The sequence below is a fragment of the Varanus komodoensis genome, unplaced genomic scaffold (assembly GCF_004798865.1).
Source record: "Varanus komodoensis strain SLA01 unplaced genomic scaffold, ASM479886v1 scaffold56, whole genome shotgun sequence".
Taxonomy (NCBI): Eukaryota; Metazoa; Chordata; class Lepidosauria; order Squamata; family Varanidae; genus Varanus; species Varanus komodoensis.
The window spans coordinates 2,610,589-2,631,567 of record NW_025336169.1 but is presented as its reverse complement, the minus strand read 5'-3'; the positions used below and the strand labels follow the sequence as shown (position 1 = coordinate 2,631,567).

Below are 20,979 nucleotides of genomic sequence, written 5' to 3'. Positions count from 1 at the left end.
GTGAGTACACGGCCGTGTCCGGCAAATTACGAACCTGCTAAATGTGATGCCTGCGCTTTCAGGGATGGTCAGGTCTGTTTTCGGATACTGGGCCGGTGTCCAAAGTCTATTTTGCGGCAGTGGGAGCTGTTCGATGGCCAGTCTGCTTCTAATACAACTTCGCAAGAGTTCTGAAGGTGGTTGTGGCCCATTCAGTGCCAACACACACAAATATGCAGCAAGATGTGATGTGCAAACTCCTGATGGCCAGAGCATGGGATGTCTGATCATTTTCAGAAAGAAAATTTTTTCAAAGTGCCCAATTCTGCCTCATTTTGGAAGCTAAGCAGGGTCGGGCCTGGTTGGAATCTGGATGGGAGACCCGAGTCTTGGACGGAGTGGGCAGGTGGGCCCAGTGGCCTGCTAGATGCCTTCCAAGTCTTTGATTGTACAGATGGCAGCCCTCTAATCTCTTGAAACCTTCAACGGATTTCTTTCACGCTTCAGTTAGATTTGGTAGGGTTGCCAAGGGCCAAAAGAAATAGCTCCAGGGCCCGGATTCAGCCTGGTGGCCGGATTCACCCATTGACCATCCCTGTTCTTAGTTTAGACTGTGACATTTACCTTGCTCCTGGGAATCAGTGACTCGGATGCAACCTTTTTTTATTATTTACAAAATGTATACACTGCTTCCAAACAGAAAAGATTCCTAAGTGTCACATAGTAAACAAAACCCCCTAATCAAAATGCACACAAAATGTGTAGTTATACATACAAAGCAATTTACATGGAAACCGTTTCTACATTCAAATGTAAACAATTTATACCAGTAAAAGTGTGGCTGGTCATTCAGCAGAAGTTTGGTGAAATGAAATATGCCGGCAGCAGCCACATCGGCACCTGCCCAACTTTAACTGGCAGGATATTCCTCAGCAAGGGAGTTTGCAAGCGCGTGTAGTTTGATATCAGGTGCAAAACTTAGCATCACCGGAAGTGCCACTCACTTCCCGAGTAAGCAGTTGATGATCCCTGGTAAAATGTCAGGACGGGAAAAGTAGGCTGAGGAAGGCCTGCGTCCGTCTCGTGCTCGCCCCGTGTGTCTGCACCTCGGCTTTCTTCGCACAACTGGGGTCTCCTCTCGCACGGTGCGGACTATTCAGCTGCAAAACTCGGGGTTTGTTATTTCAAAAGGGGTTTCTGACCGATCCATTAGGAAGTCGATGGAATGACACAAGGAGGAAGAAACGAGCCACGCAGGCAGTAACGATATTGGCATCCTGTGAGGTGAGAGGTGACGGCATGAGAGAATACGTACACTGTGATTCGCTTCTGCACACAGTCTACTCTCCGTAAAGTGTCGCCTTTGCTTTTTGAAGCCAAGCACCTGAGGCTTCCGTCTCCTAAGCCATAGTTATAAGGGTGTTGTGCAGATCCTGATCCCGAAATTGCAAAAGCATTTTCCCGTGTGGTTTTTATCATCCCGGTGCACTTATCCCCACGCAGTCCCTGCAGGATTGCCATCAACACCTTGAAAGGTCTGCTCGGGGTTGTGGGGGGTGGGTGGTTGCCAAAGTTATTTTTTGCAAATATTTGAGATTTTTAAAAAACGCTACACTGCGTCCTTGTGCTGCAGCGCTGGCTGTTGCCTTGTGTGATCCTTCCCTTGGTCTTCCTAAGAGCAACACATGAAACGCTTCTTGGACTGGTCGCACTCCTTTTTTCTCCTGACTCTCTCGCCCTCTCCTTCCAGCGGAACGGAAACCACCTCTGTTCAACATGAACGCTATGAGTGCCTTATATCACATAGCCCAGAACGATTCCCCCACGCTACAGTCGAGTGAATGGTAAGAGCCGCCCTTCCCAGTTCGCTTCCGGGCTCCTGCACCGCGATCCCCCCTCGGTCAGAAGAGGGGCTGCTCCCCCCGCCTGAGCGGTGACAGGCGAGCGAAGGCTGGTGCGGTGCAGTGGGCAGCGTGTCGGCGGGATGTGGGGGAGCTGGATTGCAGCTGCTCTTCAGGGCCTTCGTGCCTTGCGCCAGTCCCACTGGCCTTCGGGGGAGCTTCTGGCAGCAGAAGCACGAATCATGTGCATCTCGACATGATCGTGCCGGGGTCTCCGTGGGCACTGATTTTTCCATCATGGTCGTCACCATCACCATCATCATCGTCATCACAATAATAATAAATGGGAGACCAGCATGCGGCAAAGCAGAGTACCTCCCTCCAACTCCATTGTTCCTTGAACGGAAAGGTGTGGCCTTATGTTTCGGAGCGCAGCTGACACCTCTACCTTGTCCTTCCGTTCTTGGGCAAGTTGCAGTTTGCGGCCATTAGCCCCTCCAGTTTGGCTTCAGGCAGTCATTGCATCAAGAGACCACACACCCCTTTCTGGCAGGCACTTTGCGCGGCACTCGAATTCCAGGCATGCCCGCCCACCCACCCACCCCTGCACCACTGCATGCGCATGCAAGCAAAGGCGTATACAGGATGCGATTGGGCCGGGCAAGAAGCAGCCCTTCATGCTCTCAGCAGAGGGAGGGCTTCGTCTTCGAACTGGAGATGCTAAACCCAGGACCTCCCCCTGGGGCTGGTTCCCCCTTGCCGTGATTTTGCAGACCACCCAAAGCAGCACGCCTCAACTGGCTGAGACAGCACCTGCCTGTCTTCTTACCAGTAAGACATTTTGCCTTACTACGAGAGCATGTCCACCTCTTCGTAGCCTGCCAGCTGCGTACTGCCCATCCCTGCAGTAAAATAACCAAGGATTTGAATCTGTGTTCTTCACGTCTTAAATCTAAAATTTAAACCGAACACATCTTACATATTTCACCACATGGGCTCCGTTTGGAGGGTGATTTGTAGGCCTGCATTTCAGAATGTTGATGATCTTCTCTCCTTCCTTCTCTGCTGTCTTGCTGATTCTCAGTTGGTGTGTACGTAATTTCCCAAACCTAAACGTATTTTATTTATACTCTGTTCCTATGCTCAGGACCAACTCTTTTAGGGGCTTTGTTGATTGCTGCTTGCAGAAAATACCTCAGGAAAGACCATCGTCAGCAGAACTATTGCGGGTAATTCTTCAGACATCTGCAGGGATCTGTTTGTGGCCGGGTTTATGGCATAAATGGGGAACTGCTGCACCTGACTCACCTATTCGGGGTCCCCTTAGAGCAGGGTTGGCGAACCTGTGGCATGCGTACCGCAACGGGCACACAGAGCCCTCTCTGTTGGTGCACGAGCCAAGTCGCCCCAGCATCGCCCCAGCAGCCGAGCATCAGATAGCAGCGCGCATAGGGGGCATGCGCATGCCCGGAAAGGAGTAGCGGCACCAGGTGGTGATGTCACGAGCCACGACTCATCTGAGCTTTTGCACGGCCAGTCAGTGCGCTATGAAGAATATATATATATATATTTGCTTGGACTGGCTGTGAGTTGTTTTTTCTAAACTAAAACCTCAGTATTCAGGTTTTATTGCCATGTTGGCACTTTCTGATAAATAAGTGGGTTTTGGGTTTTCGTTTGGGAATTTGCTCTCTAAAAAAAATCGCCATCACTGCGTTAGAGAGTGCGAGCACTCATTCTTCTGTGAGCCCCAGTACATACCGAAAGATGTGGCTTTGCTGGCACAGAACCCACCCAAAGCATCCGCTCCAGTGCAGTGACTGTCACACTTCTGGCATTTTTCTTTCTCCAGCTGGAGAGATTCTGATGCTAACAATGACTTCCGTTTAGAGTAGACATTGCAGGGAGGAGAGGACAGTCCATGGCATTTTGCTAGAGAGGAATAGCAAAAGTAGAGCTGAGGATGGTCTGAGAGTCCAGAAGAGGCCCAACGGCATCCCAGTGGCCATGTGGCGAGGGCCAGGAAGGGAGCATGTTTGCAGTCATTGTGGGCTTGCTCTGCACATGAGAAAGCCCATGTCATATTTCATGGCGTGTGCCAGCGTGATGGGTGCTTTCCTGGTGTTGCTTGACCTCCATTAAGCAGGCCAAGGCACGCCTAAGAACTGGGCTGGGAAAGGTTAAAGTGAGACGGGAGAAACTCGAGCAAAGACTTGAGCTTCCTGGGCTCGAGGCCTTCCTTTTTTGTTTTGCAAACACCTTCCTTTTGAAAACGCAAGGAAACGCGTACTAGTATTTGCTGTCAGATTCCCGAGGTCTGGTCAGGAAGCTTACTCAATTCCACCTCCCTGGAATGCACTTTTTATACACGGGGCAACACATTTTATGTAAAAAAGGAAGATTCAGTGGCAGTTAGTTCCTCCAGTTAGTGTTTCCAGTGCTTGCACATAAAGGAGCCCTTCCCCACCTGCAGAAATTTGCCGGGCGGCAGCGGTGTCGTTGTGTCTGTGTGCATATTTGTTTTTTCTAATACAGAGTGCTTCTATATCCTTCTAAAACCAGCATGCGTTTGTTCGCTGTGAGCGGCCTCCACGGGTTCTAATAGACTTGATTCAAAGGACGAAGGACGCTGTGCGAGAACTGGATAACCTTCAGTACCGGAAAATGAAGAAAATCCTTTTCCAAGAGGCCCACAACGGTCCTCTGAATGAATCTCAGGAAGAGGAGGAGGTATCAGGTTTATCTATACCAGTGATGGGTAAAAATCAGCCCCGTGCTGCATGTGGTACTTCCCAGCCCATTTTCCTGGGTCTTGGCATGCCTTGTAGGTTTTGTGCTGAACAGGAATGACGTCGTCTTTCCTGCTTGTGGCCCATGATATGTTTCCGTTGGTTCCTAAAACAGACAGAAGCAGTCTGATAGGCTGCCTGTCCTTCGTCTGGGTCCTGGCGGTGGCAGGGGAGGGATAACCACCCTCATCAGACCTAAAAGCCCCCTGATGCTTAGCAGAACACGGCACTTCTTTCTACGCGATACCCCTAGAGTGGGATAGGTGCATGCCAGCTCGAGGCGAACCTTGCAAGTCTGGGTCCCAAGAATCCTGCAGAAGCAGTGACCCGAAAGCATATCCGAGGACTGCACAAACAGGCCGGTGACCCTGATGGGTAAGAGGACTCGAGCTGGTCCTGCAGGAAGGACCTAAACAGGCCCACTGGGGCTTTGCTGAGTCGGTCAGTCCACAAACGAAGCCCCAGGACTGGCTTGCAGGGCTCTGTTGTGCTCTAGGTGGGAACGGTGCCTCGAATAGCAGTGGGTCTTTGTCCGGAGCTGAGCAGATGAAAGTGCATTGGTGGACCTGTTGGCCTCATACCTTCCTCCGGTATTCAGCACCTGCTCACCTGGAGGAAGCTTCTAGGGTGCCTCTGGCATCTCATGGAGGAACGTGAGGCAGCCTCCAAAGAGCTGACATTAATTCTCAGATAGGAAGGGTTTCCCCTGGGTTGCCAAGTTATTTAGATTCCCTGGCCCAGCAAGTGAGATGAGGGGGAACCTTTTGGTTCTCTCTCCCAAGCAGAAGAAACAGGCGGTTTCTTTGGTTGAATAGAAGTATTCTTGCCCCAGAGAGCTTGGAAAATCTAGAAAGAAGGCTGCTAAGAGTTGTGTCCACAGTAATGACCAAGTTGTGTGGGCTGAGGCATGCCAAACCCAGGGAGAAAAATGTGAGTGGGGAAATGCATTACGATGATACATGTTTTTACTCTTGGAAGTGAAACTGTCAAACTCTTTGCCACACCTTGATCAAATTGAGCAGGGCTTCAGGTGCCAGATGAAAAAGCTCGCGAAGCCGATTTCATCCGGTGCAGCTTAAAGCTGGCCATGTTATAATTACCAGAACTTCACGTGGGCTTTAAGGACCATGATTTTCAAAGTAACCGGACGCATTTCTAGTGTCAAGCACACCAGTACTCAATGGGTTTACTTGTGAGCATTGTTTCAGAGTGAATTCTAAAATCCAGCCACCTTCACCCTAGAAAGGGTCTGTTTTAAAGTACTGCAAAGTGGGAAGGCGAATACGGAATTCTGCATTCCACTGAGTCCCAAAGCGTGGAAATCCTATACCTAAAGCATCTTCAATGGATGCTCACCTGACTATTTCTCAGAAACCTTAAAACAAAGATTCTGCTGCCTCTTATTACAGACGTATAAAATGATGAGCAGCTTTCTCTTAATACAGTGAAAATGAGTGTTCGTGGCAGGAAACTCTGAACCACTTTAACACAAGTCCCTTGCCTCATAGTTCCCAATTTAAATTACTCTATAATCCTTTATACCACCATATGCAGCACACCCTTGGCAAAAGTTTGTCATGGCGTCTCTTGAATTTGGTTACAATCATGGCATTTCCTTCATTTCAGTTAATCTGTTGGGAAACGACAGATTCTTTAATGCTGGAGTTGGGAGTTTTCTAGGACCAAACTAGAAGCGCGGTCGAATGCCAACAATTGCAATAGCGTGCTTGTTTTTCCTTCGCGTGGCATCAAGGCTGCAGCGAGGGCAAGGGGTTCTGCTCCTCGCCCAGCCCCACATGCTGCTGCCCCGATCCTGACCTGCCCTCCCTCTGCCCCCCAGACACTGCTGCTTCAGAAAAGAGAAACAGCCTCACAGTTGCAGATTTGCTCCTGATGTAACATGTATTTCTCCCTCAGTGAAGTTGGAACAGGTCAAAGAAGTTCCTTTCAGTAGCACGGAAGCATAAGATGGCCTACCAAATAAATCAGCATTTTGCTTCCATCGTGACAAAGGCGACATAGAGGTGTAGAGGGGGCCCTGGTGGTGTGAGATGGATTTTGGAGAAGCGCCTGTGCATTGTCTTGATCCGAGTCCCTTCATCAAGGCGTACCTTTGGAGTGGTCCAGACAAGCTTTCTTTTCAGTCCTCCACGTAATATTTGCATGCAGCATGTGAAAACTGCGTGTTAGAAGCATGTCAGAACCGTCCCTCTGTCATCTGTGCGCACGTATGGCCATTTTAACTGTAATAGTGAGATATTACCCCGGCTGCATTTTTTGACAATCTCCAAGTACGTACCTGTTCCTAAAATATGACTGAAAATTTGGCTACCTGTGGGCACCTTCCCTTTCTGGTGCCTGATTTGAGGCACCTTAGGAGTATTCAGGCAGAAAACAACGATATGACAATTGCCACAGGGGAAATGCAATTTCTGCACAACAGAAACAGGGCAGCTGCAATTGCTTAGGCATCTGCTTTCTATGAAATGGCGTGCGATTTTTTTTAAAAAGCATCCTTTCTTTTAGGCATGCTACTTCTTGAAATTCCTGTAGGCACCGCTGAATGTGCGACTTTGATATTCTAGCTCTCAAAGAAGCGCACTTGTGTAGTGCTGTACTAAGCATTGGGCGGATTCAATACCAGGATTGAAACCAGGAATTTCTGCAGAGTAGATTCACTCTTCCCACAAAAAAGTGTGAAACTTCAGCTTGGTTCAGGCCCATTTCCCTGTGGATGTTTTCTTACTGGGCTAGTTAAGTAGATGACCCCCCCCCCCCCCCCCACACACACACACACACATGCAACCAGTTAGGCTAACATCGCAGCATCCTATCTGATGATGTAAAAGGATTTTAGCAACTAAAATCCTGTTTCGGATATGGCTCCTTGATAATGTCCCTGAACAGCATTGCAGTTAAAGGTAAGTGAGGACAATGCCAAGTACGGAGCAGATGGTTTTTCAAGGAGAACTGAAGCATCTGGAAAGTGGCGGTGGGGGATCTTTCAGCCCCGCACCTTTTCACAACCCTGGTTTGGACCTTACATTCAAAATTTGATACACTGGCGAAGCAGTGGCCCCCAAAACCCTGTCTGGAGACCAGGATGTACCCAAAGGCCCTGGCAAATTCGTAGGATATTTGAGAGGATTTGCAGTGGTTTTGTGCTGTGCTCACACGAGGGCCACAAGCAGGCCCTATACGTTTGGTGATCTGTGCACTGCCGATTCTTGCATTCCGATACATACCATGAGCAGATTGATCAATCCATACTTGCATAGTGCAATCTGTCGGTAATCTGGTACTGTTGTGGGATGTTCTAAATGAAGCAAATGCCCGTCTTTCGCAAAAGAGGGGCCAACCCAGCTGAGTGTCCGGAGTGCCAGCAACAACTGCCTGGGGCCAGCATTGTCCATCTCATGCCACCTCTCCCCTGCCCACCTCCTCTTTCTCCACCTTTGTTGGGGCTTCTTAACAATATAATAATCTGCATGCCTACATAACTCATTAATCTTCAAAGACGGGTTTCCAATGTGCTCTCACCCGCTCTTCAAGGGAATGTCTCGCTCACTTTCTCCAACTGTGCACTCCCATGCAGAAATTTAGCTGTCAGGGTGCATGGAAGCGCGCATATTTTGTATATGCCCGTGTCGCATATACCGCTCAAGGAACAAAGCTGCTTGAGGAACCAGCCGGGAGGCCCATGACCATATTGAACTTCAGGGCTTGCAAAGTACATTTCATGGGAGAGCAAAGGACACCGCAGATTAAAGAAGGGGACGCACACGGTTGCTGTGAAAGGGGGGTGGTGCCGTGACAGTTGCACTTTGGGATGCTCGTCCTGCTAATCGGACGAACCTCACGGAAACACTCCTGGAGACAGGAAGTCACCAGGAACCTCCCAGCCCCGCTCCACGAGAGGAGGACATTGGCCACAGCGAGCGGGACAAATGCCTTCCCACGGGGTCGCCCGTACCAGAACGCTTGCTGCCGCCGAGCGTGCGCTTGGGCATTTGCTTCCGGCAGTACCGTCTTTTAATGCTCCTTGTTTTGTAGGACAGTGAGCATGGGACAAACCTGAGTAGGAAGACCGACAGTCTGAGCAGCACGCATTCTGTCCCCAGCATGTCTGTGAGCACGGGCAGTCAGGACAGCAGTGTCAACAGCATGCAGGAGGTCATGGATGAGAGCAGCCCTGAGCTGCTCCTGCTGCATGACGGCGAGAGCACCGTTAATTCCGCCGCCTCGGTCGTGCACAGGAAGGTACGTTGGCTTGTGCGCTCTCCCCGGCCCCGGGCAGCCCCTGCTTTGTCGCTCTACTTCTCCGAACCGATGGGGGCCGGTTGCAAGGAGCGGGCGACGCACCCTTGCCGGCTCGAGGGCCACTCCTTGAGTTTCCCGATAGGCCTACTCAGATGCAGGGCAGGATCCCAGAGATGGAGAGAGACGCTCCGCTCGCCTAATGCGGGGAGGCCCATGGCTGAGGTTCAGGCGCTTCGGTGGGCCGAGGTGGTAGCTGGAGGGTCAGCGAGGCGTCGCTCCGAAGGCAGGGGCCGCGTGGCCTCCGAGAGCATCCCGTTCCATGCCGCTCCCCCATTCTGCACCCCAGCACTGCACGTCCGCCTCTGCCCTTGCTTGTCGCACCCTGTCCCCCGAGCGTCTGTCCTTCCCAAGTGGTTCCCGTCGGTTGAAATGGTCACCTCCACCAAGCTAATCCAATAACCTGCCATCCACCTCCAACCAAATCCTTGGCTGGATTCCCTGCTTGCAAGGTAGCAAGGCAACAGCACCATGGACCACTCCTTGAAGGTATGTTTTTGGGGGAAGTCAGTACTGGGCTTCTGTTTTTCCTGTGCTCGCTGATGCATTTCCACCCAGTTCCACTTGACCCCGGGAGCATATTTTGTGACCGGCACAGCGGGCGGTGCTGGCACTGGCGCTTTCACTGGAAGATGTGGTGTTTGCAGCTGTGCAGTTGTGAAATAAAGCTGCGGTGCCTCTTCTCTGAAAAAGTTTAAGATGGCACCATAGCCTGCCAGCTCACGTGTAAAGCATTCTTTTGTCAGCATTTGCAAGAACGGAATACCTTTTCCGAAGGCCATGCTGGGTTGAGTGGAGGAACAAAGTGAAGGCGGCAAATGCCGGAACGAAAGAGCAGGGAGCGGCAGAGCTGCATGGGAAGGCACCGCGCAGGGAGTCTGAAACCTTTTCATTCAGGGTCCCTCTGAGTTTGTGCTCTCGAAGAGAAACCAGGCCTAAGTACTCAATCCGTGTGTCTCCTCCGAGAAAGAGGAGTGATCTGTGAGCTGTGCTGGGTGATGAGACATCTTCCATGTCCCTTGAGAAGGGGAGCAGCTCAGGAGTATATAGATTGAGTCTATATACTAATAGACTTAATGTAGGAACAGTTAGGCACACCTTAGCACTCATTGATTTCAATACGATGCAGCGTGTATCCCTCTAAGTGGGCCGGCATGTGTACCACGCATGCCTGTACCACGTGTGCAGTGTGTGCCTGGCAGACACTTACACACAACCTGCAGGTATTTAGTGTGTTATTTTTGGGCACAAAATTGGAACTGGACCAGTTCGGTTCAATTTATTGTGATGGATCAGTATAAGAACTGTGCATACCCGTTGATGGAAATATGAACCCCGTTCACTGCAGTGGCAGTGAAAATATTAATTAAATGGTAGGGGTCCTTCTCACTAGAGTAGACCATCATGCCTGGGAGAATCAAAGGCAGAAGAGGAAGGGGAAGATGAACTATTGGACAGATCCATTCCATCAAGGAAGCCACAGCCTTGAATTTACAAGAGCTGAGCAAGGCTGTCCTTGGCATAACATTTTGGAGGGCTTCCGCTCATACGGTCGCCATAAGTTGGAGATTGCTTGACAGCACATAGCAACAACAGGGATTGTTAAAGGGTCTTTTAAAATCCTACTATCATAGTGCCTTTATAAATCTCAGTTGTGGCTCCCTTAGAGCACCCTTGTAACGTTCTGGACGCATCCTCTCGGAAGGATATTAGGTAAGCTGGAAGAGCTACCAGAAAGCACAACCACAATAACTAAACCAAAATAACTAAAAAGTTAGAGGACTTTGCTACAGTGAAGGGTTAAGTATCTGTGGTATCATGTTTGAGAAAAAAGATGCGTGAACTGTGACATAAATCATAGAGGCTTATGGAGGCAGGTCAACATGTGTCAATGCTGGATAGAGACAACTTTTTCTTCTCACCTGTAATACCAGAACTTGCCATTCCCTAATGGAATCTCACCTGGGGATAGGATAGACAGACGTTCTTCACACTACAGGTGTGCAGTTATTATTATTATTATTATTATTATTATTATTATTATTATTATTATTATTAGACAATATTCCCACTTTCTTAGATGGACAAAAGAGAATCAGGTGCCTTTATAGCTAACTAAGTGTCTAAGGCAGAATGTTTATTAAATTTATAGACTGCAGCTCTAGTCCTGGTAGGGTCCTCTGGGTGGTACACATTGATTTATTTATTTGACACATTTACATTTCCACTAAAATCAACTAAAAAAACAACAAAATAAAATTGTACAGTACTACAATATGGACAAGTTATAGTAGCTTAAAAACAACAATTTAAAATTCTCAAATATTCATAAAGCAATAAAAATCAATTACTAAAATACCGGAAAAATAGAAACATAGAAACAGTGTGATTCAGAAAGGGCCTCCCGGGCCATCTAGTCTGACCCCCGGCTCCAGCCTTCACCTGGCTTCAAAACCACTAGTATTGAAGTAACATTATCAACACTAGTACACTAGTATTGAAAACAGAGCAGACTTTACCTGGCGCCAAAACACTTGTATGGAAGGTGCCAAGGAGAGCTCTCTGGGGAGCCGTTGCGGACCTGGGGCGCAACCATCGCAACAGCCCTTCCTCTGTTTGCCGTCCTCCTCGCCTCCTTGTGGGGTAGTTGTTTAAGAACAGCTTCTGATGCAGGTCTTAATAGACAGGCAGGTACACGGGGAGAACGTTGCTGAATGCTGCATTCAAGCGAGGGACGGGGCGCCCGGTTACCTTCTTGGCTACCGGTGGGACTACTGGGTGCTTCTGCCTCATCTTGAAACCTAGCTAGTGGCAACGTTTGGGAATGTGTTGATACAAAGCAAGCTTGTCGTACGTTAGAATATTGTGCAACGGCAGTAATGAGCATCTTAAGAAGTTGGTAGGCATTGCGGCAAGGAAGGCACTGAGTTCGAAAAGGATGGAATGTAGCCCAACACCTTGATGGGCTGGTTTCTAAAAATGCCTGAACTGGGGAGGGTTGCACATCGCCCTGTACGAATGGGGAATCTGGAGTATGCCCGGAAAGGGGAGGGTACTTCCAAGTCCCCAAGAGGCTGAAATTCAGTGCACACCAGCCCAACTGACATTACTTTCGAGAAGACTACCAAGGAAATAGAAAACTTTATTCTATTTAAGAATAAAGAAAAACATGGAGCATTATTTTTGTCTGATAAGAAGTTAGAATACTCATTAAGAACAAGAAATGGTGCTCGTGGAATCGAATATTCAACTTTTTTCTCATCACACATTTTAATTTAAAATGTGTACATCCAACTCGGGGGGTTCTCAGGGTTGTCTGTGAAATAGCTGAGGTATCACACTTAGCCAAAACAGCTATGAGTAGAATGATCTGAAAGTGAGACATTTCCCATCCGCAAAGCAAGAGATTCTTAAATATTATGCAACATAATCATGACACGTCCATGCCTTCAGCAAACTTTAAACCTTGGATGACTGGTGTCTAGGATTATAAGGACTGTTCAGCATCTGAAAGGGGGATATTTTTACCTCTCTCTCTCTCACACACACACAAAATGGGAAACGCCAGTGCAGGTTTGCCTAAGTTTTCTGGTTCTTTCCCCTAACACCTAATTTGCTCTTTTTACGGCTACAGCACACCAAGTTGGCCTTTCCAGTGAGCTTTCTGCTCCGTCTGAAGACCTCTTTGGTGTCAGGCAATTTAGCCTATATCAAAGGTGCTTTGTTCTTTCTGCACTATTTTTCTTGGTTTCTCCCTCTCCCTCTCCCTCTTACACACACACACACACACACACACTCACTCAGAGAGGTACACACAGTTACTAATTATGAAAAGCTTCCCACCTTTAAAAGACATGCCATTTAAAAATTTAAAACATATTTTAGATTGAAGCTTAAACATTTAAAATGCATCCATGTAGGTCCCTAATCTTTCTGATTTCCCTGGTACTTATTACTTTCCTGCTAAGATAGCTGCAAAATTCTGTGAATGAGACAGGACTGGGCACAGACTAGATTCTGAATGAGGCAAGGCAGCCGGTAGCTCAGTGTCGGGACACATGCATTGGGTGCAAAAGGTTCCAGATTTCAGCATCTTCAGGTAAGGCCAGAAAGAAAAAACCTGCCCTGGAATGCTGTATTGCTACTGCCGTTCAGGGTAAAAAAAATACTGAGATGGGCAGACTGCGCGCTCTAGTTGGCATAAATCAGCTTGTGATACTCCTAAAGTCACTGTAACAGTTAAAATACGAAATAATAATACAAGGAAAGATTTACATGGAAAAACATGCCACTTAGAATCATGGACTAGTAGAGTTGGAAGGGGCCGTGAAGGCCATCGAGTTCAACCCCCTGCTGTTGCAGGACGCCAAATTACACCATCCCCCTCGGACGTCCACTTGCCTCTGAAATTTAACATGTTGGCACAAAAAGGGCTAGTGAGCTTGACTCCCGCCTTCCCTTCTTCTCACAGCAGATGCTAATTTTTCGGAGGTTGGGGTTTCCTGTATACTCTTGTCCTGGAAATAATAGTGTAATCGCTATTCTGCCTCATGGCGCATTGCTGGCCCCAGTGACTGGGGTAACCAAGGGAGGCCGTGTACAATTTACCTGATATTGGCTATGGGCAGATCAAAAGCCCTGCCCACACGGTTTGCTTCCTATACTGCAGAAATGCAAAATGGTGTACGTTGGACAAGATTATGCAATCATATTGCTATTGTAATTGCTCTCTAAGCAAAATCCAGGCATCCAAACATGCATTACCACAATCAACCAAGATCTTCCAAACCTACAGTCTTCATACCTATAGTAGAAACTGGAGAGAGGCATGCCTGTTCTGAAGTTTTTTTTTTAAAGGATGCTGCAGTTTGGGACTTGCTCCTGGGAGATCCCAGGAGACTTCCTATCCAAACACCTGTGCTGTTTTCCTGGAGCCCATATGAGCAGTATTGAGGAAAAATGTCACACTTGATGGAACCGTCAGGTGCTCATGTTCCCAGGCGCTCATGTTCCCAGGCTGCATGGAATTGCTGCATGAAAGAACCAAATGGCTTGAAGGTCAACGTTTTGAGAAGCAGCAGTGTTGCAAGACTTAAGGTGGTGGCTTTATGCGTTTGCTGGGGGTTTGAGGCCCTGTCATGTTTATCTGAATGAGCTTCTTTGTGAGGTCTGTTGAAACTGGAGTACACAACCTTCTAGGATTTGCAAGGCCTGCCTCCTTCACTTTGGGAAAGATTTCCCATTGTGCATGTACTCCGAGGAACAACATGGACCAAGCTACTGATAGAGAAGCATATTTTTTGCGGGGGGGGGGGAGGTGTCACTTTTTTCTATTGTCCTTTTGCTGTTCTTGAGTAGTTAGCCATGCTTGGAAGTGACCACTCAGTACTGTATGTATGCCCATGGTGCTTGTCTAGAAACAAAACAGTACACATTCTTTTAACATAGAATTATCAAGAGACGTGCAGCAGGACTAAATTCATGATGACATTCCCAGATCAACCTCAAGTTTCTGAAAAATAAGCACAAGAAACCGGTGCTAGAGGCTCGCTGTTATCCACCCAAAGCCAACCAGCTGTCTGTGAGAAGACCCCATCAGGACATGAATGAGAAAAAAAAAAAAACATGGAAAACATCAGATTCCCAAGAACAGTAATCACAGAAGCTAGCCATATAACCAAGGAAGTCAGGGTATTAATTCATTGTGCTAACATCTACCTTGATAGGATACTGCCGTCAAGGGAAACTTCAAGAAATCATAAACTCCCGCTTTATTGTGCAACTGTTCAGTCAGTCCTTCGATGCAAATATGAATTCTGGACACAGCTAAGAAAAAAAATCAGCGTGATGAAAGAAAGCCATGTGGAGGGGACATGATGCGCTGTGGGAACCACCGCGGAGAAAGCACACAGCGCGGACTCTAGAAGCGGAGTGTGTAGCACAAGAACCTTGCGTCAGCTGAAGCCAGCAGTGGGGGAGAGGACAAGGGGGGAAGATGATCGGGAAGGGATGGATGGAAATTCCAGGTCCAGAAGGAGATTGGGCCAAGATGGGAAGGAACAAAAGTTGGTGCTCCGAGTTCATTGATGCTTGCGAGACGCCACTGCCCATTGCCAGTTGGCGACTTTTCCTCCATTCACAGCATCCGCTTTCCAAAAATGATGTCAACATTTTTCTTCCTACCACGTGAAAGCATTCTGAGGAGGTTAACCATGTTTTGAGCTGCCTTGAGTCCCAATCACTGGGATAGGCAGGATATAAATAAATATAACAGTAACAATGACCACAGGAATGGTCATCTCATTCATACAGATTTGTGCAGCTGACACAATATCCCGATCCACATTAGACAATAATTTCAAAGTCAGATTCAGTGACATCAGAGCATTTTGTGGACAGTGCGACTTGTGTTGGTGATCTGCCATCCAGCCCTGCGATGTTGCTCTCCCCCAAACAAGGCCAGACAGATTCTTGCCTTCAGACCCTTGAGAATTCCTGTACTGCTTCTAGCAGCATGGTACGTGAGAACAGTATCGCTGTTTTCTGGGAATGGTCATCTGCAAAACTGTCTAGAACGGTGTGCCGTGCCACCTGAGGTTCTCATTTCTCCTCAGCCAGGATTGGAGAAGCAGCATCTACAGTGTGGGGACATTCTGCTGATCCTGCCCAAGTTTACACCCATAACAACTTTGTAATGTGTTAGAAACCCATTGTAACTGAACTGACTCTAGTGAACTGCACACCCAGAAGTCCTCCACAGAACATTTCCTGGAACGAAGAGAATCAATTGTCCTGGATTTCCTTTGCCCCACTGCTGAAAGAGCCAAGAGGGATGCCAATTTCGGAAGGTGTCCAGAAGGAAAGCCACATAATTCCATAGGCATCCGCTCTCTGGTATTGCTGCTCTATCTGAACCTCAAGAGTACCCAAGTTGGTAACATGCCAGATTTTCTAGCAGTCTCCATCAGAAGTTGTATCGGATGTATACGAGCTTTTATAGATGGGAAGGGTCTTTCCTGGTTTCTTTTCCCACTCTCAAGGTCCAATGCCACCCATTCTGTGGCCTGACAGAACTCCACAAAACTCCTTTGGGAGGGTGCCCTGATGAGTCCAGGGCATCTGAGCCATTCCTGATGTGCCAGCTCAGGTCGTCCCTTAAGCAGTGTTCCAGGTGGGTTCCAAGATAATAGCTATTGTGGAAGAGTGCCCTTTAAGCACCACCCATCAAAAGAACTCAGAAGTTTGGAAGAGAAGCTTCTTGCGGCAGCTACGCCACAACCAACTCTCAGAAGTTGATGCTTGCAACATAAAATCAGGTCCCTACATCTGCTCTTGTGGAGAGTAGGCTATGCAGCTTGTCCTCCCCAAAATCTAAGAATGTATCATTCAGTGCCACAGAACACTCCAGCTTCTACTGATCATGGCTTCATCTGGAAACGCCCATAGGAATCCATCTCTCTTCCCACCCATGGGATTTTGCAGACATCCGTGGCTCACTTTCCTTCTCATCTTCTAGCCTTTTCCTTACTGTTTTATTGTTCAGGAGGAAAACATTGCATAGTTGCATAATGTCTTCAGACCGGAAGGGCAGGGACCCCTCATCTGGGGCATGAGGCTCCAGAATAGGAGTATTTATCCTCCCATTCTGCGTTCCCTGGAATAACTAACAGCATGTGGAATAACAAGCTGTTTTGCCATCTCTCTTAGAACCGTGTAGGTCAGGCTTTTCCACATCCCTCCTGAAAAATGCATCTTGTGGCCATTCAGTCAACAGCAAGGCCCACGTCTTAGCTGCTGAGTCTGCTACTAGGCCTTGCCTTCCACACATTTGGGGGGAATTTAGGGATGCTTTCAGAATGTTTTGTGCTTCTCCACGGTAGTTGGAATGTTGGTGAACTCCCAATACAGGTAAGCCTGTTTTTATAGAGGCATTGCAGACCTGTTAGCCTTCATGTGCGTCATCGATTAATATTTACAAGGAACCAAACTCTGTCCCAAGATATTATAAACTTCTTTGAGAGCAAGGACCAAGATAACAACGGTTCAGTGCAAAATGTGCTTTGTTTAGGTTGTTTCAGTTACAGGTGCAGGCTAAGAAATGCTTCACAAATGACTAGAACGGGTGGACTTTTGCTTAGTGTATCAAGTCACAAGATTTTTTTGGAAGAAATAAAGAAGCAAGGTAGATGTTGCCTGTGATGCATGATTATCTGTCATGTACCCTTTTTTGGGCCGTCTTAAAAATCTTTGCTGGGAGCAGTTGTCAAAGCGGCTATGGTGGATGGGACAAGTTGTTATCCCTTTTTCTTCCAAAACAGTAAAATACTACCACTGCCTTTTCCCCAGCTGGGGTAGACGCCGGCACTGGGAGAAATGCCTACACGGCTTCCCCACATGTACCGTATTTCTGATAGCCCCTTAACCCTGGGCTGCCACTGCATGCCACAAAACAGTGCAGTGCAATCATCTGTTTTGCACATTATCTAGCTTAGAAGAGGGAATGGAGGCACTTGATTATGGAGGAATCCCAAAGCAGGATGGAAGCAACAATCCACAGGAAATTATATATAATTTGACCAAATCATGACACAAGGGAGAACAGTGGCAGATAAATAACACACGATCCAGTGCAGCAAGAGAAAAGCAGGGGACGATCCAAAGCTTTGCCCAACAAATATTTGTACACCCCGCTTTTTCCTGACAACAAACTCGAGGCAGAGTTCCTTGTGCTGCTCCTGCTCTCTCAACCCCCACAAAACCTCCTTGTGAGGCAGGTTGGGCCACGGAATGGTGGCCAGGGTGGGCCACGTTCCACTCAGCAGCCCAACCACGGAATTTGGCACGAGCCGCAGCCTTCGGGCCAACATACAAGTGGGCCTCGCCTCCAGTGCCTGCGGCTGTCCGAATCGGGAGTCCCCTGATCGGGGCGTGAGGCCACTCTGCCAGCCCTGTTTTGGTACAGCTGTAGCTGGCATGCCAACCAGAGCTGGGGGAAGACACTCCTGGCTCCCACGGGGGCCCCCATGTGTCCCACATCCCTCGATTCCTGGACGCAAAAATAATCTAAGTGCCTCTGTCGGCGTCAGTTACAGAGACAGGAAGAAGGTTAGCAGCATGGGCCTTGAATAAATGGGACACAGCAGACGAATAAGGCTGGGTTTATTAGGATTTGGGCAGTGTTAGAATGGGTGGCAAGCATTTTCAGACTGAAGGCCACTGCTGCCGTGTTCCTCCAACCCCCAATTTGGGGCGGCTGCTCCTGTTTATCATACTGGGAAAGGCACCTTTCTTTTGATCTGGGAAGAGGGTTATTTCTTACCACCTGCTGACTGCAGCGGTGAGAACTAAATCCTTTTCCCTACCCAGGATGGGATATAGCTAGCCTGGAAACTCAAGGCTGGCGACAGAGACACGGTTCCAAGGAACATGGATAGGCTGGGAGAGGAGTTTGCATAACCAGATGGGGATAAGAAACAAGGTACTGTAGCAGTAACTAAAGCCTCGTCAACAAAGGCTACTTCAGTGCTGGTGAAAACTTGCAAATGAACTTCTGAATGTGGTCACAGGAAGGCTTCACATTTCCATTGGAGACTTTTCCATTTTACTACTGAATTAAAAACACACATACCCCTTTGCTTCTATCTTGAGACATTTCAGAGGATAATCTAAGGGAGGAGAACATTCTGTCTGGGAAGCATTTGGCGCATCAGCCTGCCAAGGCCCCGTCCACAGAAGACAGAGTATTCCAGGAGTTCGGAGCGCTTCGGAGAGGAGCCATGATCGGTCCCTCCACCACTTCTAACATCTCTTGTAAGTTCCTGCTAGACAAGCCAAGAGGTGCATCTGGAAGTCATCTAGTGACGCGTGTCTGCACATCCCCAGTTGTGCAGTTTTATCTCTTCGTGCTCCCACTGGCTTTTGCTAGCGGATGGATCCACGGCATGTCATAGTCTGCTTGAGCACTGAATCCGGACAGTTGCTGCAACACCCCCTCTTTCCGTGGGGTGGGAATGGAGATTCTGGTCCCCTGCTCCTTGGATCACATTCCTAGGAACACGACTTGGTGCGTAAGACCTCCCGGCATCGGCTACCTGCCTCCCATTCCGCACCTCGAGGGCTTTCAGCCCAAGAAGCCCAGAAAACAAGCGTCAGGTGCAGGCCAAAGAGCCACAATGAGTATTCCTTGGGAAAGTGGGATTAAAATCCAACGAACCTTGATGTGTATCGCAGAAGGACTGTGAGGGACAAAACCAAAGGCCTGGAATGGATCCTGAAAGAGAGAACTTGTCTCAAGATGCTGAAAAAAATAGCCAGACTCTTTAAGAAGTCCAGTATGTTGTCTGTAACCTTTGGGAATTTTTTAAAAGCCTTTCAAAGAACTCTGTGAGGCCTCTCTCATACACTTGAAAAATAAAACTCACCCCCAGGTTTTTTTTTTTTTTTTAATCTTTTCCGGCTGCTTTCTAGTTTTCCCATATTTTCCAATCGAATGGGTTAAAAATAATTGGCCCGATCCAAAGCAATTTTCTGCGAGGCTCGCGTTTACTCACTGGTAGAAGATGCCCGTTGAGAGGTCTTCTCTGCGTTCCTCAGGAAGCCCTCGCATTTTGAACCTCCTGACCAAGGGTGCGAAGTTGGCCTGACTTCTCTGAACAAAGCTCAGTGTGGACAAAAGTAGTAGAAGGACTTCCTCCAATGGAAGAGGTCTTTGACATGCACGTGGTGGGCATGTTGTGAGCAGAGCCGGCTGGAGCCAGGGGTCAGACTAGATGGCCCGGGAGGCCCCTTCTGACTCGCTCTGTTTTTGTGTTACTCTAGACCTCCACTATCTAACATGATTTCTTTAATGCTACTAGAATTTTGCATACACCTAAACAGAGACTCGTGGCATAGAGATTTTTGCCTCTACGATCATAAGAACATTTTCTTGAAATTAAAATGTTTAATCCTGATACTTCATTAAAAGCAGGCCTCATTTCAACACATGCGTTAGTTCAACCCCTTGATGTGTTCCTGCACACATCAAGAGTGTCTGCAAACTTCCATCTTCAGCACATCAGCTGAACACATACCCTTGGCTAACACAGGCGAAGATTCGGAACGAAATGAGCTCCCATCAGGCAATCCTCCTAGAAGGCTTCCTTCTGCCAAGCATGGCCACGTCACATTGGCGTGGTCTATGCGTAGTCATGTAGCCAAGCCCCGCTCGCCCCCAAATAGGGTGGCGAGTCTTCTGCAATGTGTATTTTTGGAGCCACTTACAGATTCGGCTTGTTCAGAAGTGTGGTTCCTAGAAATGTTGCTGTTTTTACTTCACACTACCTGCTTGGCACATGCTCGATGCATGTTAGCCTATTTCTGTCAAAAGGTCTGGAAGATGAGCATCATCAATTGTTAGTCATCAAAGAGAATCTTCCCAAGGAAAAACATGGCATCTTTCCTGGAAGCATGGAATCTTTCTGCACTAAAAATAATAAAAGGATAGAACTGGATATTTAATGAAGCTGCTGGGAAACACTCATCCTACTTTAAGCTTCTTCTGTCAACGAACCAGCTCCAATGGTGGCCATACGTGGATTTACTTAAGAGGAAGAGATTGTTCTTGTCCTATTTAAAAGCTTGGCGAGCTTGTTCTAACATGATCTTTTGTGGTGGAAGATTCTACTCATCCTCAGGTTTTCTTATGGTCCACTGTGCCTAACATGCTAACCCAGCTGAGTTGACAAAGCTTCTACAAAAGATGCTGTGGAAAACAGCAACCGCACCATTATTTTCTCACTGGGCCAAATGCACCATCTTAGTGATCAGTTCACCACTCTTGCCCGAAATTCCTGGTTAAAGTGGTTTTCAACATGAAGGCAGAATGCTGCCTTTAGGAGCCTGGTAACAGCTGGGTAACTTTGATAGGTTGGCTTTCCCAAGCTGGAGCACCCATAGTTGGTTCTTACTTAACTGGAAGCTACAGAAAGCTCTTGCTTTGTTTTATTTTGATTTAACTCTGATTTATTTTATGTTTACTTATTGTTTCATACAGTGTTACTGTGGATAGATGT

The 20,979-nt window shown here is 47.8% G+C and overlaps 1 protein-coding gene across 4 annotated transcripts in view; it reads left to right on the top strand.

The window, feature by feature from the left end:
• TAOK3 (TAO kinase 3) overlaps window positions 1-20,979 on the top strand; it is a 130,073-nt gene that overhangs the window by 59,627 nt on the left and 49,467 nt on the right. For 2 of the 4 annotated variants that reach the window (XM_044448848.1, XM_044448850.1), the window contains 4 exons: window positions 1,730-1,823; window positions 2,968-3,049; window positions 4,383-4,550; window positions 8,663-8,869. In XM_044448848.1, the coding sequence (XP_044304783.1) occupies window positions 1,730-1,823; window positions 2,968-3,049; window positions 4,383-4,550; window positions 8,663-8,869 (551 nt within the window). Of the gene's footprint in view, window positions 1-7; window positions 1,264-1,729; window positions 1,824-2,967; window positions 3,050-4,382; window positions 4,551-8,662; window positions 8,870-20,979 lie in introns of those variants that run through there. The other 2 variants (XM_044448851.1, XM_044448849.1) reach the window with 2 other exon arrangements.